At 41.8% G+C, this 20,998-nt stretch overlaps 1 protein-coding gene and 1 pseudogene across 2 annotated transcripts in view; one reads left to right on the top strand and one right to left on the bottom strand.

Moving 5' to 3' along the window:
* Positions 1 to 20,998, bottom strand: part of LOC139715381 (uncharacterized) — a 359,010-nt gene that overhangs the window by 113,344 nt on the left and 224,668 nt on the right. For both annotated transcript variants that reach the window (XM_071626956.1, XM_071626954.1), the window contains one exon: positions 11,045 to 11,160. In XM_071626956.1, the coding sequence (XP_071483057.1) occupies positions 11,045 to 11,160 (116 nt within the window). The remainder of the gene's footprint in view (positions 1 to 11,044; positions 11,161 to 20,998) is intronic.
* LOC139715360 (uncharacterized) lies at positions 13,884 to 18,338 on the top strand (annotated as a pseudogene).

A 20,998-nucleotide genomic window follows, 5' to 3' on the forward strand; every position in this document is an offset into this window, starting at 1 on the left:
TTCGATAATGAAGCAAGTGAAATCTGAAAACTATCCTGGCAACAAGTTGAAATTGATAGGGAATTCTGACAAAAACTGTCACACCATTTGATGTTTGAATTTGTCTTTTTATTGGATGAGGTTATAAAACTAAGTGCCGCCGATAAAATAACAATCCTCTCAATTTGAACAAGAGCAGTAGGGTGGTACACTAGTACGACTCAGTAAACAGCTGATTATTTATGCATCGTATCCATGGGCAACTGCGGGGTATCTGCAAGAAGGCGCAGGAAATTAGACTTGAGTCAAGAACGACTATTTATTATTATTTTTTTATTCAAACTATTTTTTTTCTTGGACTAAAAAAAACCCCCAAAATATTTCATATTACGCTTCTAAAATATAAAATGAATATATGAAGTCTTTTTATCGTGATTTTACGAAGAATTAGAATTATTAAAAAAATATAGATACTAGACGGGCTGAACAAGGAAGTCTAATTTCACCCCAAGAATTTGCAACACACCGCATCTCGGGTGCATTCCTAGCGTTCTTGCCGCACTCTCACGATCACCTAGCTAGGCCATGTGCACAAGCCAGTCACATGTTCACAGTACACACGTTGTTAGCCAGTTCACCGATCTCATTCCTGATCTCGTGCGTGTAGAAAATTCTCTCAAAACTAAGCCAGACATGATTTTGGAACATACATTACAATGTCAAGACCTTTTCAGTGGACTTTGAATTCGCTATTTGTCTGTTATAGCTCTTGAATGTACGACTTCGAACGTCCGATTTGTTTTTTACTACACCACGTGGAGTCCCGGGTTTTCTCAGCCCCATGCTTCTCCACACACGTCACACTAGCACTGTGTACCTGTAGCTGTGTACACACACAAGCCATCGCGATCGAAGTTTGAGCGATAGCGATAACATGTGCGGAGCAGACATGCGGATTTCAGCACAGGGTAAATGAGTAGTTGAACGTATCACGATTGTAAAACAAATCTTTTTCTATGTCTCTGCAAATTTGAATTAGGCTATCTCAGCATAGACAGATTATGATACATTACAAAATAGATTAGCCATAGCAAGAACTTGCTTACATGAGAGTTATTAGATAACGTTGCAAAATAAAAACCCCGTCATTGAATGGAATGTTCCAGAGCTATCTCGGGGGCGGGGGGGTGGGGCTCGAGGACATTATGGACACGTCGATTCGCAAGTGGGTAAGATGTGATTACAGATGGCTTGAAATGAAGAGGATTTATCAATGAAATACACAGAAACAATATTTTTTCATAATTCCTGCACAATTTATTATTTCTTTTCATAAAATTCACATAAATTTAGTGCTGTATTGAGTCAACTAAGTGCATATTAGCACGAGTGTACACGCATCATCCCTCCTGCCTAGTGGGAATGACACAGGCAGTTTTTTCCATGACGTATGAATGCTCTTCGCGTGTAGATCGCGCCGTAGGGAAGATCGCGCCCAAGTTCACGGCCAACTTACTAGGCAGGCACGATATTACAGATTACACAGAGGCCCGTACGTGGATGGGTTAAGTTTATGCATTGAGTAATTTCCAAGGTATAGAGAAAAAGAGTAATTTCAGTATTAAATAGTCAAATTTAACATTTTACCCTGGCCTTTGACGCTTGACCTTTGACTCTATGACCCTAAAATTCCCAAGAGAATCACTGTCAGGTAGTACATGCATAAATATATACTAAGCTTCATGAAGATACCTTGGCCACTTCCGAGACATGGAGGAAGAACTTAAATTTGGCATTTTAACTTGACCTTTGACCTTTCGGCAAAAACCTTTCCCAGTGAATCTCTATTGGGTAATACATGTATACACTAAGTTTCGAGAAAAATCCTGCAGGCATTGCATAGACATGAGAGAAAAAGTGAAATTATGAGGAATTGACCTTGACCTTTGACCTTTGGCCCCATGACCTCAAAACTCCCAAGATAATCACTGCCAGTTAGTACACTGCAAATGCATATGGGTAATTCCATGGGGTCGGGACTGCAATTGTGACATACAAGTTGAAAATTCAAGTTGGGTAAATTGAAATTTTCTTTTTCCCCTTGATTTGTTACTCCCATACTTCAACTTATTCCACTAGAAATCTGTTTATTACTTTGCACACTTTCCATGACGTAAATCTCTCGTTTGAAGAGGCTACACCCCAGTAAATAATGCCAGTGCATATCTTGGCAATCAATGACTTAAAGTCAAAGATATAAAACACCTGTTTCTTGACCCTGGCCTAATCTAAGCATCAGTCATCGCCACAGCGCCACAGGAAGGGGGGGGGGGGCACCGCGAGAGGAGGAGATTGTTTTGGTTTTGACATGGGCCATGTAGCTCCATGGTGCGTGTGTGTGTGTACGTGTGTGTGTGTGAGTGTAGACATTCAGCGCATGCAGACAGAGCATGCCTATACTGTAGTGACCGGAACTATTGTCATTCCATTTTGCTCTCCCCTTCTCCCTCCCCCATCTCTCCCCCTCTCCCTCCCTCTCTCCCCCTCGCTCTCCCCCCCCCTCTCTCTCTCTCTCTCTCTCCCTCTCTCTCTCTCTCTTTCTCAATGATCCAGTCAGCAGGCTGATTGTAACCAGGGAGGTAGTCTCACCTCCCCGTTGTAACTCACTACTGTCAAATAGCACATTGTCAGCACCGGCAAACTGGCAATGCTCTCCTTCTTATTCCTGTATTTTCGTTATTTACGGGTCAATTTTTTTCGTTCGAAATGTAAAATGGATGACCATAGAATTTCTCAATAGAATATAAAATTGAAAACTTTAGAAAGGATAGAGAAAATTGAGTTCACTTTGAATGGTCTGCCACAGGCAGATATCCTTATCATGCTCTTACGTAATACGACAGCTGCTTTCTCAACGATCCAGTCAGAACCAGGGAGTACCTCCCCGTTGTAACTCACTGCCAAATAGCACCGGCAAACTGGCAATGCTCTCCTTCTTATTCCTGTATTTTCGTTATTTACGGGTCGATTTTTTTCGTTCGAAATGTAAAATGGATGACCATAGAATTTCTCAATAGAATATAAAATTGAAAACTTTAAAAAGGATAGAGAAAATTGAGTTCACTTTGAATGGTCTGCCACAGGCAGATATCCTTATCATGCTCTTATGTAATACGACAGCTGCTGGAGTCATCAAACCCTGGCTTGGCCTCCAGGTTTGTCACGCCTGAGCAGAAAGTTTATTTGCAATGGACAAGTACTTCGACTCCCAACTCCCAAACGACAAATATACGCACCCCACTTTGGGTAACCACACTTGGGGACTCGCCTCAAACGAGGGATTGACGGCATGCAGTCAGCATGGGTAAACAGGTATGACAAATACCTATGTTACATGGACTTCATTTTTTGACATCCTAAATAATTTTGTGTTCTGAAATGATAACAATGAACATATCCACGTTTTTTCCACCATAACACATCAATGTGTTATCTCACAGGCACATGAGATCATTATTACCGTAAAGTTCCGTGTATAAGACGCACTATTTTTTCGTCGGAAAACGTTGAAAATCGGGGGTGCGTCGTATACACGGGTACAGTCGAATCACGGAAAAAAATCTGTCATGTACACCCAATCTTATAAGGTCAACTTGGGGCCTTGTATGCCCATCGACGTTTGGAAGGTAAGCAATCACTAAAACTTACTGATAAATGAGCGATCTTTCAATCTGGACACACACAAAAGCTGCAAATACGGGATAAACTTACATCGGCCTTGTGCAGTAACGATGTATCAATCTGGCCTTAGTCTAATAGACAACGGCTGTAACAGCACTGCTACCGATGTATCAATCTACCATCCATACCAAGATACCAATAGCCAACCTAGTAGCTGAAATACGCGATGTACAGGTATCATTACTAAATTACCGATACCTTAAAACTTATCAATGTACTAGTATCAATATGGCCATAGACAAAAGCTGTAAAATACGGAGTAGGATCGACACTATGTCACCGTAATATGAACGATGTGTGAAGCATGCATGCGTATCCACGGCATTCGTTTGCTCTTCACGAGGCCAGGTAGGATAGCATAGCTGTACACTGTATACAGGTAGCTAGCTAGCTAGCCTTTTGCAAAGGCAGCGGCTACAGAGAGGCTCTTGCAATGGACTCGCGTGCACACAGTGAAAGGATCGGAGCGCGCTTGCCCGTTGTGCGCTGTGTGTGCAAGTCCATTGCTCTCTGTGTGCGTGTGCTGAAAGGCCTAGTACTGTGCATACAAGCATGGTACAAGAGACACACATGGTACTGGTAATCCCTCCAGGCGAAACAACAGTGAGTGTAATTACTGTACACACTGTACGTCTCGCCGTACGATCCCTCTGCTACACTTGTTGATGTTTTTCTTATTTTTCGTGATGAACCTTCCAGTCTGACAGGCGTCAATATGCAAGACACCCTCTGCTATGTATGATAGCAAAGATCGTACTGTACACTCATGACTATGAGTACGATATGATACATGTACCACGATTGAAAGGCGAAACAATAGCAAGTGAGTACCGAGACAAGTCTCGCATTTTGCGTCTTCCATATTTTGCCGATGTCCGATGAATACCGTTAAAAGAAAGTATAAAAGGAAACGAAAAATAGAGCAAATACATGCTGCATTCTAGGGAAATTTTGAGCTGAAATAATTTGTATGACACACACAATATTTGCATGGAAATTTGTGTGTGTGTGTGTTTTTTTTATTTTAGGTCACTTAAGACACTTTTATTAACATATTTTTTCTACAAACCATTTACAATTTTAACCAAAGGTTTAACTTTTTCCTCAAGAGTGACACAATAACAATATTATTAAAAAAACTACAGTTGAAGCAAGTGAGTTGTATGGACATTCAAGTGAAAACATGATTATATTGTCATCATCAGGGGTTTTCGTATTACAACCTTGTCCACAGTATACTACCTATGTTACACGGGCAGTATGTCTTCGTAACATAGGTACATTACGACATATCATAAGAATCAGGACTGATTCTATTATATACGAGGTAAAAACCATCCGTCCGCTTTCCTAAACAATATGCTATTCCCCTCGCGTCGCACGCGCGCGCCAAGCTATATGCAACAGAAGACTTTAGCGTCCCCACCTACCTCCCCCCGTGCGCGGGCCCCACCGGCGTCCACCCGTACGCCAGCCCGCTCTTCCTCTAAATACCGCAGAAAAAGACCCCTAACGCGGGGAGAGGGGAAGGAGGGTGGGAACGAAAGTAGACGGATGGTTTTTACCTCATAGATGATAGAATCAGTCCTGATTCTTATGATCTACATCAGTAAAAACCATCCGTCCGCTTTCCTAAACAATATGCTAGACCAACACAGAAAAGGGAGGAGCGTTAAAACTCCCCAATTACGAGGTAAGTCTAGATGTCTTGCACGCCGAAGCCAAGGCCGCACCAGAAAAGACCGCTTTGGACGCCGGGACGTCCCTAAGATAATAAGAGATTAATGAGTTGGCCGAGGACCAGTACGCTGCCTTCAGAATGTCCTCCTGACTGACACCAGCAAACAGGGCCAACGATGCGCTGATACTCCTTGTATCATGCGCGTGGGGTAGATCGGGTCCCGTAAGGGCTTCTGGGCCTGCCGCCTTGATGGCGTTAACTATCCATCTCGACACCGAATCCCGAGAGGCTGGTGAGTGAGGTTCCTTGCAGATCAGAAAAAGTTCATCGTGTTTCCTGAAGCTTTTTGTCCGGTCCAAGTACCATTTGAGGGATCGTACTGGGCACCACACTTTGTCCTCCGGAACAGACGAAAAAGCAGTCAATGGACTAATGAAAATCTACACTGGCTTCGTGGAGCTTGTTTGGTTCTTGGCGATGAACGAGGGGCTCGGAATCAATCTCACACCATCGCGCTCCCAACGGATGTGTCCTGGCGCGGTGGACAACGCATGTAACGTGCTCCGCCTGTGACCAGAGGCCACCGCCAGTAAGAAAGCAGTTTTCCAAGTGAGCCTGGCAAGGGATGCCTTGGCCAACGGCTCAAAGGGAGGTCCCGCCCACGCTCTCATAACGCGAGGCAAGCTCCACGATGGAAGCAAAGTCTTCGTGGGCAGCCTCTTTAAGAAGAACGCTTTAAACAACCTAGTCAGGGTAGGCGCATTCGAAACCATACTGCCGTCCTCAAACCCACTGTGCACTACGGCTATCGCGGATCGGTAGGCCCTGATGGTCCGTAAAGCCAAACCCTTATCAAACAGGTGGATGAAGAAATTGGCCATCCTGTGGAGAGGCGTGGTCCGGGGACTTAACGCCTGCTCCTCGCACCAGGTGAAATACGCGGTCAACCTAGAGTTGTAAGACTGTACCGTCGAGTCTCTATGACTGTGGGCGATGAACTCCACCGCCCTATGGGAGAGCCCTGCCTGCCTACCCGCCTGCCCGACAATGGCCACGCAGTCAGGTGTAATGCTGTCGGGTTGCTGTGCGTCATCCCGGACAACGGTTGTCTGATCAGGTCCGGGCGACCCGGCAGGGCCCGGGGGTGACCTGTCAGGAGGTTCATTAACGTCAAAAACCAGGGCCTCCAGGGCCACCGAGGGCTATCAGGAGAACGGCCGCCTCGTCCTCCTGGATCTTTTCCAACACCTGGGGAATGAGGGCGATCGGGGGAAAGGCATACCCCCGAATTCCCTCCCAGGGAAAGGAGAATGTGTCCACCATCCAAGCTTCCAGGTCCCTGGACTGGGCGCAATAAAGCCGGAGCTGGTGGTTCAGACTGGAGGCAAACAGATCGACCTGAAGGGGGCCCCATGGTCGTCTGTAGCCATGCAAAGACCTCGGGGTGTAGCATCCACTCGGATGGTAATTCCCTGCCCCTGGAAAGAAAGACGGCAATTAGATTGTCCTGCCCCGGCAGGTAAACTGCCACGGGGGAAATCGCCTGTACCCTGCACCACCTCCAGAAGTGGGCTGCCAGGGCATTGAGGGATATGGAGTGGGTACCTCCCTGTTTGTTGATGTAAGACGCCACCGTGACATTGTCGGTCTGAATCAAAACCGTCCTGCCGCCAAGGGCTGCGCGGAAGTGTCTGCATGCTAACATCACGGCCCGAAACTCGAGCTGGTTGATGTGCAGTAGACGTGGGAGGTGAGCCCAATTTCCAGAGACCATGTTCCTGGCGCACACCGCTCCCCACCCCAACAACGACGCATCCGTCGTTACCGTTATCGAGGGCAGGGGCGCTCTGAGGGGCTTGCCCTGGTTGAGGAATGGTCGGCGCATCCATTGGACTAAGCAAGCCCGGATGCGATCGGAAACTAGGATCGACGTAGAGAACGGATCCGTGTTCGGTCTGTATGCCTGCAGGACGTGAATTTGCAACGGCCGCATGTGTAGGCGACAGTCGGAGAGCACGTCCACCAAGCTCACGAGATACCCCAAAAACTGGAGCCATGTCCTCACGGGGGCAGCCAGCCTGTTCTGCAAGGACCTTGCGGCGGCTAAAATCGTCCCGACCCGCTCTCGAGTAGGACGGGCCAGCTGGTTCGGCAAGTCGATCTCGGCCCCTAGGAATGTAGGGAGCCGGGTCGGTGTCAGCGCAGACTTTTCCCAGTTTATAAGAAAGCCTAGGGATTGCGCAACCGAAAGGGTGAAGTCCCGATGTGCCATCAGCAAATGAGGGCTGGTTGCGACTATCATCCAGTCGTCGAGATAGCAGAATACCCTTATCCCTCTTTGCCGTAGAAAGGCGGCGACCGCCGAAACCAGTCTTATAAACAGACGGGGGGCGGACCTTAACCCGAAGGGGAGTGCCCTGAACTGATAGACCCGTCCCGCGAAGGTGAAGCCTAATAGCCTCCGGGACGGGCGGGCGATCGGAACATGATGGTAAGCATCGGCTAGATCGATGGACACTGCCCAATCGTTGGGCCTTAACATGGGTAGAATCGAGGCCAGAGTTTCCATGCGAAAGTGCACTGGCTGGATGAATTGATTTATGGCCTTGAGATTCAAAATCATACGAAACTTCCCCAAGCATTTGGGAACCATGAACACCGGTGAGAGGCACAGGCGGGGGTGGACTACCACCCGCTCTATGGCCTGCTTCTCGAGGAGCGCGGCAATTTCGCTGGCCATATTGGAACGGAAATGCCGCGCGCATGGAGGGGAGAGGGCCCTGAGTGAGCCGCCCGGGAGCGGGTTGGATAGGCCTATCACGAACCCGTTCTGGACGACGGATAGCACAAATTTGTCATCTGTGATGGCAGCCCAGGCCGGTAGGAAATCAAGTTTCTGATCATATTATGATTAGAAGTGTATGTAAAACCATGCAATACCAATGTTACAACAAAAATCACCGCGGACTTCGTTTGTAACATCGGTATGAGGTTGCTTCAAGATGCTCTGGTGTTCTTATTTTGTGACACATGTTTATGTGCCTTATAGTCTTTGTAGAAGTCACCTTGCCTCTCTTAATTATGATAGGCATAATGCTGAAAGGTTGCATATTTCTGTATTACATTGCCATGAAAATGGCATATATTTTTGTCACAACTGGTACCACAAAAAAACCATGAGACATCAACAGTGAAACAGTCACAGACAAAATAAATTTGTACACAGGCTTGTTTTTTATTCATCATATAATTCTTCACACATCTCTCTCCAAGAATAGCCACAAACCACAAGCAATTATTTGATAAAATTTTCAGAATGACTTTTATTCCCTGCACAACATGAAAATCTAGAGAAGACCCAACCCCATGGAATGACCCATATGTGCTAAGTGCCATGAAGATATTTTGAACCATTTCTGAGATATGTACCACGTTTACATGTAGCCCCAGCTCGCGGATTTTCGAGCGTTTCGTTTACATTACCCCAGCTCGTGGATCAGACTTGCCTTGTGGGGTAAAATTCAACCGATACCCACAATGCTTCGTGAGCCAGACCACGTACCTGTAAACAACAATTACGTGCGCTCAATTCAAGACCGGTGACCACCGATCGAGAAAAGAGCAGTTCGAGAAGAGAGCAACAATTGCATGCAAGATGCGAGGCTGCACGTACGTACAGTCAGACCATTAAGTTATGTTACTCCCGCACGCACTGCGCACGGGGCTGCTTCGTGCAGTTGCGTGCGGTTTTGTACGGGTGCGTGCGCCTCTGTACGCCCCCGTGCGACCTCATGCGACCTCGTGCGCCTATGTGCGCCCTCTTGCGCCTCCGTGCGGCTGCATGCCAGTCAGTGCGAGGGAGTATGGATCCGCACGCGGGCGTACAGATTCGCACGCAGGCGTTCGGATCCGCACGCGGGCGTAAAGATCCGCACGCGGGCGCACGACTACGCACGGGCGCGTACGGGGGCGCACGGAGTCATACGCACCCATGCGAAATCGCACGAACCTGCACGCAACCGCATGAAGCGGCCCCGTGCGCAGTGCGTGCGGGAGTAACATAACTTAATGGTCTGACTGTAGGTGTACTGTGCATGTGTGATGTATTTACAACAAAGGTCAGTGTAGTTCAGTATGTGTGCATATTCGAATTCGTGCATGGTACGTGTATGTAGCCACATGTACAATAGGTGACATTACATCATGGATCTGTAATGTTACTAGTTATGCCTACAACGTTTAGTCCATGGTTATAATGCTCATCGCGATAATCGCCACCCTACCCATCTGTGTACAGGCGAGATTTCGCGCACTCTTTCAATACCGAAAGTTCCCCCACCAATTGCTTGGGCAGATTCGCCTTTCTGTTTACACGGACAAAAAATTGCCGGGTCTACCCCAGCTCGCGGGTCGAATCCTACAACTTTGCTGGGGCAAAAAAGCTGGGACAGTCCCACCTTGCGGGGCAAGGATAACTGCGTTTACACGTAGAGAAAAAGGTGAGTCTGCCCCAGCTCACGGGCTCGGCCCGGGAGCTTGGGCTACGTGTAAACGCGGTAATGGTGAAAAAGTGAAATTCTAACACATTACCTTGACCTTTGACCACACAGTCCAAAACTCTCTCTAGAGAATTTTTATTGGGTTGTACATATTCGATACACTAAGATTCAAGAATAACTAGTTTTGTTTTGCTTTTTTTTTCATATAAAAATGTGGGAAAAGAAATAAAAATGATGATAGGACCAATTTGCACCTTTTCAATGAACCGAAAAGGTGTGTGTGTGTGTGTGTGTGTGTGTGCATGTGCGTGAGGGTGTGTGTGTGTGTGTGTCTATGTGTGTGTAATGATCCGTCAAACAAGTGTACCAACTCACAGGAATGGATGACAGCCCACCTAGATAGGACTGTCTGGGAAAATGATGACTTTTTTTTTTCCAAATGAAATATAAAACAAATATTAATCATGATATACTGTATACGCCGAATATTTCATGAGGTTTTTATTTTCGCGAATTTCGCGAGTCAGCTGCTGTTCACGAAATTAAAAACACGCGAAAATATTGACTCTAGTGCCGATATGAATGTGAAGTTCGCGTATACGTTTCTCCGTTCAGTACAGGACTCCACGATCGCAAATTTAACCACTCGCGAAATTGTCGGGAAGTCCCGATTCGCAAAAATTTAGACTCGCAAAATATATGGTGTATACAGTAAACCACTTTTGGCTTTGAAATGAAGAGAAAAGATGTGTATCTGTGGGGGTCAGAGGGGACTCATGTATATTTTTTTCAAGTGTGAGGAGGCTCAAGTGAATGGCATGGGGGAGGGGGAGATGAGGGCAAATTTCAACAGTGCCCCCCCCCCCCCCCACACACACACACAAAGATACTATCACTGACAAAATGATATTAACCCTGAATATTCTGCTTACAATGCCATTTTGGGACCAATTTTCAGTGACTTCTGACATTAAACTGGGAAGGTTAGCGCCAAATCTTATCACTTCATGTACAACTCACACAACATACTTGGACAAGGCACTAAGAAAAAACAAGAATCTCCCTGTGCTGAAACATAAAAACCTGACAAAAAAGAAAGAAAGGAGAAAGATAGTAAGTGTACATTGTAAAGTATGATACAGACCTGTTGGTTTTTGATTGGTGGAGGAGACTCAGACCTGTCCACATGTGCATCAAATGTATCAATGTAGTCCACTGCATCAGGTGTTACTTCATCATCTATTTCTTCTGCTTCATTTCCTGGTTGTAAAGAGAAGAAAATGATCACACAGGGACATTACAGTTTAAAGTCTTTGAATATCAATGTACTTTTCAGATATTTACAAAAATTCCTCTGAGCCTTATTATTAAGTACAGTAAACCTTGCTTAAATCGACATCGCACAAGTTGATAACTCGCTTAAGGATGTTCCCCAGTTAAAGTGAAGTCCATGTCATTTTCATTTCTTCAAACTTCCTATACGGTAACTTTGACCAATCCGAAGCCCAAATATGCAAATAAAACCAAAGGTTCGTGTGCTTGTTTTTCTTCTACGGGACTTTGAAGAATATGACATTCTGCCGTCCAGTACAAAAATGATAGTGCTACAGGATTAAGGCCATGATAGGTAACAAAATCTGCAATGGCAAATTGAAATCCCATAATTCTTTCAAAATCCACTCTGTTTTTTCCAAATTTGCAAGAATTGCAAAGAGAGGTACCAAAAATGAGGAAAAAGTTCTAATGTTGGGGTTACACATTCAGTCTTGAGCAAGCAGTGCCCTCACGCGGCAGAAATCTCTCAAAGCCTTGTCAGGAACGTTTTCTGTTAGGGGATGGGCCAAAGGAGAAGGTTCAAAAGAATTTATGCTGTACTTTCAAAACCCACGTCATTTTCATGAAACTTGACCAAATTGTAGAAGAAGGGTTACTTAATGCAGAAAAGTTGTAAGTATGGGTGGTTCGCGCGGCCGTTTTTTGTGCTAGCAGTGCTCCCATGCGGCAGAAATCATTGTAAGACCCCAAGTTTGGTCATAAACCTATCCAGGTATGCTCTGTTTGGATAGGTTCATGAATCTCATGCTGTACATTCAAAATCCATGTCATTTTCATGAAACTTGACAAAACTGTAGAAGAAGGCTTACTAATTGCTGAAACACAATAAAAATCACATTTCATTCATTTCATTGCAATCAAATTTTTATTTTATTTTTGGTTATTATCAGTCATGCAAACCTGATGTCTTGTGTATGATGTTTTGTAGTTCTATTGGAGTAGAGGCAAACCAGTCACAGTATTTTTTATGTAGTTCTGCTTGTTTTGACAAATGTGGAATATGTTCTTATTTTGCGTGATGTATATCGGATAATGCTCAACTTATTGATTTGTGTACTTAGGATATTTTCCCACTCATTTCTATCACACGTGCAAATGTTTTATTCTGTCCCTGTCTGAATGTTTGAATTTGTATGTATATATTTTATGTAATATTATACTAAATTTAGCCCTTGGGCTATGAGATGTGATATGAATAAATAAACCTTTCAATAAATGGGGGATTCATGTGCTCATCTTTGTGCTAGCAGCACCCCCATGTGGCAGGAATCATGTAAGACCCTAAGATTTGGTCACAAACCTATCCAGGGATGCCCTGATCGGGTGGGGTTCATGAATATCATGCTGTACATTCAAACCCCATGTCATTTTCATGTACATTGATGAAATTGTAGAAGGGTTACTTAATGCAGAACAATTATAAAAATGGGGGGTTGGTGTGCCTGCTTTTGTGCTAGCAGTGCCTCCTTGCAACAGAAATCATTGTAAGACCCCAAAATCTGGTCACGAACCAATGCAGGGATACCCTGATAGGATGGGTTCATTAATCTCCTGCTGTACACTCAAAACCCCATGTATTACAAAAAGGGGAAAAAAATGTCAAAATTGCAGTGATAGGCTGGAAAAAATATTCAGAAAGGAAGGTCCATGTGCGTTTTTTTTTTCATTTTCCTTGCACAGCTCGTAATGAGGGTTATGTGAATGCAAGTGTGGAAAACTCCACACTGACATATTTGTTTGTTTGTTTTACCCACTTGCTGTAGCTGTGCAGAAAGTAGTACCGGTACTGGAGGAAGAAGACAAAATATATGGAATGGGAGTTTTGACATTAGTCTGTCCTACAAAGGAAAAAAACAATCTTTAAGATATAATAGCGTTGATTGTAGATTGCATTAGTTGGTTGTTGCAGTGATTGGTACAGTGTATGTTGTAAAGTATGGCGATGTACCTTGAGTAACCTCCCCCCCCCCCAAAAAAAAAAAAAAAAGAGAAAATATTTGAATCTCCTTTTGTTACACTAGATTTGGTAATCAAAATTAATATCTGAATGGTAAAAGTCCTAAATATATGTCTGGTTATACTTTCGGGACTTTGTATTTTGTAACCAAAAAATAAAGAATAATACTTTTTTTTATTAGTAATGACAAGTTTAGATCTTACTTAGATTTTAACAGAGAAACTCCTACTCATAATTTAGTTGTTAAACTTGTAGATGAAATGAGTGCCATATGTTTTTTTTTTTAAACACGGTGGTACAAAATTAAACCATGGACATATAAAACCGTGGTCTAAGTAAACCTGGTACAAACTTAGACCACGGTTTAAACCATGGTACAATTCACGAAGCAAGATTTAGAAAAGCCATGGTCTAATCTTGTACCATGGATTGTACCATGGTACAATCCATGGTACAAGATTAGACCATGGTTTAAACCATGGACAATCCATAGAACAAATTTAGACCATGGTTTAAACCATGGTCTAAAATTGTACTATGGAGAAAACACTGAACTGAGCATGCCGAGTACAATTCTTCAAACTCTTAAAAGTGTACTGAGCATGCTCAGTACACTTGTAGCCAACATGATACAAAAACATACATAAACAAACCACACTCCTCAGATTACATAACATGGAAACTTGTGAAAATGGCTGGAGTTAAAAACAGAGGGCAGAATTGGCAGATGGTAGAGAGAAATCACCTGCTGGAACTAACTGCAGAAAGAATCGACATTCTACAAAACAAAAAAACTGACATCAAAACGAACGAAGAAAAGAAGAAAGCCTGGGAGGAAATAACAGGGTTGCTACAAGCAAAGTTTGGACAGAAATGGAGCACGGCACAAATAAAAGATCAATGGAAAAGACTAAGGATAAATGCCAAGAAGGAAATGTCCTCGTTCCAGAAGGAGTGCCAAAAAAACTGGAGGGGGGCCACCTCCAGTTCCTCCCAGTTCCATCAGCACAATGATCAAGGACATGTGTCCACAAGATTTCTTGCAGATGCGAAACCCTTTCGATGATGACGCATCGGTCAACAATGAAGCGGTAACGGTATTAGAGTTTCTGTCGGGCGGTACCGGCGGCGGAGCAACGCCAACGGAATGCGACAAAAGGTCGATTATAAGATCAATTTTCTATATTAAAATCATATTGTAATATCCTTCAAGCTAGGTCTTTACACTCTGCCCATGATGAGAAGTAATTCAGAAAACAGCACGTACATTACAGATGGTGTTAATAAATCCACAGAATCTAGCAATAGCATTATTAATATCAAACAAAATTATACCGGGTACCAAACGTTAAGTTATCGTCTGCACAGCTCCATCACAGCAGTGTGATCCCATGTATACAAAATCATGTAGTGTAGAAATGACACAGCACGTACCTCAACCGAGAGCTGCTGCCTATAGACTTGACATTGAAGAATGCGTCCAATTTGCAATCGAAGAAAGTTAGCAGTCTTTATAAAGTTGTCCTTTCGCAAGAAGGGTCTTCTCAATGCACTTACGGAAATATACAAGCAGATTTTATATAACATCGGTAACTATGTCTACAAACACCCAGTAGTCAGAGTATGTTCAAGGTCATCTTGTTAGCATGCAGCGATACTCTTTCTATGTACTAAACTATTTGAAATTTTGGATCGGATCGATTGGGTGTACGCACGATCACTGACTTACGCACGAACGTACGCTTCACACTCATGTGATTACATTATGCAGTCTAGACTTCTACCTAGGAAATTTGATGTTTAGCTTTTAATTCAAACATGTTCACAAGGACAAAAACGCGAACAAAATTTTTGGCAAAGCTACTGTAAAGTCTAGAGTAGATGTGAACTTCATTAACATTCTTTGTAATTCTCACAAGCTCACGTACATCTAGGTGGCAATCTTGCCTTATGTAGGAGGCGGGGAGGGGAGGGGTTGGTCAATTGTTTCTCCTCCCCCCCATTCCCTAGGAATCTCATTGTAGCCTTTGTCTCAAATGTTTTAAGGATATTGTAGTTTGAAGGTGTTCTTATAGTGCACTTGAATAAAAACAAAGCAAATTTTCAGTCATGAATTTGTGTCGGCACTACGATAAAATCTGATATCTTTGAAGCAGAACAAAAAAAATAATTAAAAAAAAAAAAAATTAAGCAAACCCAACATAAAACTTTGTAGTTTAATCTCTGATTAGACGGGCTATTTATTCTGCCTTCTTCCCTTTATTCACATTTTTTTTTTTTTTTTTTTAACAGAACCAAACTTATTTTACTTTAAAGCATCAATATTCATAAGACATTGTTTTCATCATAATTTTATTTGTTCTCAAATGGCAGGCCTCCAGGAACTGTGTTTGTTGGTCCAGAAGAAATCGAAGATGACCCTTTTTTTGAGGAATTGTCTTTTGACATTGAAAGAAGGTAAAAATTGAAGAAGAAAAATAAAAATATCCAAATCAACCCCACTGCAACATAGGGCCTACATACTGACGCAGAAAATCCAGGTTCAAATGAAGACTATAAACCAAGCATATATACTCATGTACAAATGTACATGTACATGTATTTGCATATATTGACACAATTTTAGATGTCCACGATGGAAGTTGCTGAAAAGATTGTGGGGGGGGGGCAATGTTGTCATGCTTTCTATTACTTTGATATATTCAGGTTCAGAGATAGTTCATCCTCCAAGGGAAAAAAAAAGCATTCCATATACTGCAGTATGTAAAGCATTACAGATAAGCCTACAGGTATTTTCCATGCTAGGCAAGTTATTATGTAACCAGTGTAGCATCATTGCAAATAGGACTAATCTTTTTCCTCTACTAATATTTCCAGATGACATTAAAGAGATAAAAATAAATGCCACACATTGGTTTGTGTAGTCCAATTCTAGGAACATTGAATGTGCATGGTTGCAATAGGAAAAAAAAAATAGTAGTAGTTTTCAAGAAAGAGAAGCACTAAACAAACTACCATATCTCATGAATGCATGTAGGTACAGAATACTGCATGAGTACAGCAACGCAATAAAGTCCTGAGCTGAAATGGTTTAAGCATACTACACCTATCTAATTTGATTTTGTCTGTTGTTTTTTGACATACACCATCATCAATTTAAGTTTCATTTCTGCATTACAGCCAACCATCAACATCTGCAACATCATCTACAACGCGTATGCCTGCAAGTCACAGTGCAGAAGAATGCAGGACCCCGTTGCCTCTCCCATCATCCAATACACCAGTGCTCACAGGGTGAATTTGAAAGCAAACCTGTACTCGTACATGAGAAATAAGAAACACCGTCTCATGTAAGCATGTAAATGAAGATATCATTGGTAGAGAACAGGATTTCAGTGATGCAATTGATACCTGCATTTGAATGGTTGAAGCACCTTTTTTAACATGATTTTGTCAGGTGCTGTTTTTTTTTTTTTTTTTGGTCGGCATATTACTATATCATTATTAATTGAAATCTTATTTTTGCATTAGCCAATCATCCACATCTGCAACTACATCTCTGCTTGCACATCAAACTGGAAACCCAGAGAGCAGAACACCTGTCCCATCCATCCACACACCAGTGCTCATAAGGTGAATAAAAAAATCTCAAATAGTCTTTCTGTTTTCTTTTACCCTTCAAGCTCTATGATTGAGCTTCAAGTTTTATTATTCCATTCAAGAACTGAACTCCTTAATTGCTGCTGAATAACTAGACGCAAACCTTTTGCAAAAAGAAAAACAAAGATGTGACCCTTTCATTCTTACTGAGTGGTATTCATATATTAAAAGTACAGTACACCATAGTAGTAGTAGTAATATTAATGATAAAAATGATACAAAATAATAATGCATTATTGTAATGCACTAAATACAATGTTTCTAAGCAAAGTTTATCTACCCTTTAATTAGAGGTCACATCAATCAACAAAATAATCACACAAAGTAACTTGTTGCATAGAATAAGAAATGCATTTTCATGTACAGAATCAAACATCAAGTGATTGCAAAGGGAAAAACAGCTATAAACAGGTCAATTAAATCTTACATTTTGGCTTCCACTGGTACATTTGTAGGTTGTTACCACCATGAAAGAATCCATAACGCACAAATCCAGCAAAGCATCCCAAGTAGATAATCACAAAACATTCCTGTTTAAAACTTTTGTTGAAAGCATACTGCCTTGACATATGGATCCAAGATATTACAATGAGAGTAACTTTACAGGACCAGCTTTGTGGCATACTCAACCAGCTCCTCATAGAAGTACAGACTATCAGTTGAAGAGAGTATAAAATAATGGATTCTGTAGAGGAACTCTACTTGTTTCTCATGTTATACAGTACAGTGTACCTTCTTATATACACGAAGAATTGCAGTGAACAGTTATTATGCCAAAGGACAAATCATATATGTGATATAATTTCCTTTAGACCATCCTGCACCTACTATACATCCTTGAATGGTATTGTTTTGGCATAAATTAGCTGACATGTAAACACAGATAACAGGACAAAGATATCAAATAAGGCATTGTGTACTCAATCTCAGATGAGTATGTTAAGTAGTGTTACAATGTAGTAGTACATTACAAATGTATGAAATACCTGAACTTCTTTACCTGAACTTGTTTACCCGAATCAATACATGCAAATATCTTTCATCATAAATCAGATCTTTAATTATTGTTAATGAAAGTGATTGCATTGAAAGGGAAAGGAATAAATGTAGCATCAATGCGATATCAATCCACAAAACAGCGCATAAGATGAGCTGCATTGAAATAAAAAAGACGTACCAAGGTAACCTAATGCATCTCTCTTGAATGTGCACACATGCACTTTTAAAGTAACACATTTATTCTAATACATGTGTCTCTCGTCTCAGAGCCCCAAAACGAACCGCATCGTCTGGATCTGCACAGGCTTCACCAAGAAAGAAACAATCGTATGAAGAGTTAATGGTGGAACTGGCCATGGAACAGCATAGGGTCACACTCCAGCACGCGCAGCGTGAACATGAGTTACGAATGGAGGTTATTGCTTTGGAGAAACTTACGCAACAGAAGAAGCTTGAGGCTGCTATCACTTCTTTGTCCAAAGATTAAATGGATGTTCTTCCTGTTGTCCATAATAACAATACCTTCCCATCCCACTTTGAAGTACATAAAGTAATGCTACAGTGCACAGGCAACAGCTCAATTCCAGTGAACATTGTAATAAAACATCTCTGCATTGATTCGGTTGCATAATTACCTAAGTTTTGCTAGAGTAATTGGGTCCAATATACCGTGACAATAGTACTACGGAAGTGCTGCATTTGTAGTATCGCAGTTGTAAAATAATGTCAAAATGACTAGAAATTCATAAAAATACTGCAAGGCCAGTATTGCTTCATTTTGTTTGTTTGTTTGTTTTTTGTTTTGTTCTTCATTTAAAGGGAATAAAAAAAGAACTCTTCGAATTCTGCATTAATGCTGTACTTACTAGTATGTATGACATGGAAATTGAGTTATTTGAAAATACAAGTACAGCCAAACCTGTCTTAGCAGCCACCTCTCTATAGCGGCCACCTGTTTATAGCGGCCACTGAAAAATCCCTCGAACGAAATTGCTGTATTGTGGACCCTTTATATAATGGCAACCTGCCTAACGCGGCCAGCGGCCACTCATTTTGTATCCCGTGGTGAATATCTTCCTGCATATAGCGGCCACAAATATTTAGCTGAACCGTTCAATCAGCCATGAGTACCAATGTCTTCTACGTCCATTGCGTGATTTCTACCGAGTCCTACCTCAGTCATAATCACACAGACAAGATTAACAAAACTGATGCAGCTCTTTGCCACGAAAACCCGTCTTACCATTAACTTGACTAGATTAGATCTAGGCTTCAGTAATGCCACCCTGAATAGATGCTACAACGGCAAAGGCAACTCTTAATAACATCTTAGAATTTCACCAAAATGCCGACTAATTAGTGTTGACATCCCTTTGAATAAGGACAATATGGTACTTGTCTGGGTATTGTTTGTTGTTTACGTAAGCTTCATACATTGGGATCAATCTCCATCAAACTCGGCACTCGTGAACCCCATTCATGCAAACCGGTATGAACCAGAGAACTTACTCAGGCCTGAAATATTATTCTTAACATCAAAAGAACAGAAGCAGGCAAAGAAAAATAAAGATTATGAAGTGAATTGTACAACGACAATCCCCGTAATAGCACTGTAGCACATGTAAACTTATTAGGTGGTGGTTGTTGTTGTTATTTTATAAGAATAACATGCGGTACTTCTGCTATTATTAAATGCAAGTATTGAAATTCAAAATGGCCGCCAACCTGTCTGTAGTGACCACCTGTCTATACAGGCCACTTTTGTCGTTTCCCTTGCGTGGCCGCTATAGACAGGTTTGACTGTACTTTACACTGAAAGTGTAATACATTACACAAATCTATTCCTGCAATTATTGCAGAATGTTTTTGGCATGAGATAAGTAAATCATGAGGTTTTCTAAATGCACATAGAGCAAACATTTTTTTTTTAATTAATTTTTTCTTTGGGGGGGGGGGGGGGGGGGTGGGGTTCCAGGATGGCAATTGGAAAAAAATAATATCCTCTGTATGATATATTGAGTTGTTTGGAGAATACTTTACAGTGAAAGTGTAAGACAGTACACCCATCCATTCCTGCATTTAGTACAGAATGTTTTTGGCATGAGATAGTAAATCATGCGGTTTTCTAAATGCTCATAAAGCAAACATTTTTTTTTTTTGGGGGGGGGGGGAGGGAGATTTTTTTCCCCACATGGAAATTAAAAAAAAAATCATCAGTATTTCTGCATTGTTCCTCTGCTTACTAGCATGTATGATATGGAAATTGAGTTCTTTGGAGAATACTTCATAGTAAGAGTGTAACACAGTACACCAATCCATTCCTGCAATTAGTGCAGAATGTTTTTGGCATGACATAAGTAAATTATGCAGTTTTATAAAGTCACATAAAGCAATGCAAATTAACAATTTACCAGAGATAACATAATTTTGTTTGCCACAATCTAAGAGCAGAAACACTGTAGGGTATTTGCACTCATTCATGTGAAAACACTGACGACATGGAAATTAAAAATAGTATGCTATTAATGATATGAACCCTAAAAGGAAAGGTGATGATCTGTTGCTTACTTTCAACATTATTGTTGAATGTATTGTTCACTTATGTGACTATCAAATGCATGGGCATTTTCATTGAAATTCCTCATTGGAAGAATATTGCACAACTTATCTCAGACAGAAGACTGTCATCTTTAAGTTTTTGAATATTCCACTGACTCGTGTACCTTGTATAACATTATTTCTTTGTAAATGTTTCAAACGTTATACGTTGCAGGAGCAGTAATTCTTGCCATATCGAAGAAAGGAAATAAATGCTTTCACAGAAAAATGAAAGTTGCATATCAAGTACTTACACATGCATGTCTGATAATCATTCGTTGCAATAAATCACATTTTGTTTGTATTTGCTTTCAGCAATGCTTTCAGCAAGTCAATGTGCAAGATATACATGAAAAATTATATCAATAGGTCAGCTGAACCTGTTATAACATCCTTTTGTGAACAAAAGGATTAGAGAAACAGAGAGTTGCTAAGCAGACGAGGGACCGATATCCAAAGAGTACTGTATGATGATGACACATTCAGAGTTCCTTGCTTCAACATGTTGGGTGAACGGTGAAGAGCGGATGACAAACGCACGGTGATGAG

The sequence above is a fragment of the Diadema antillarum genome, unplaced genomic scaffold (assembly GCF_040938485.1).
Source record: "Diadema antillarum isolate AM-2024a unplaced genomic scaffold, OU_Dant_1.0 scf00000047, whole genome shotgun sequence".
NCBI lineage: Eukaryota > Metazoa > Echinodermata > Echinoidea > Diadematoida > Diadematidae > Diadema > Diadema antillarum.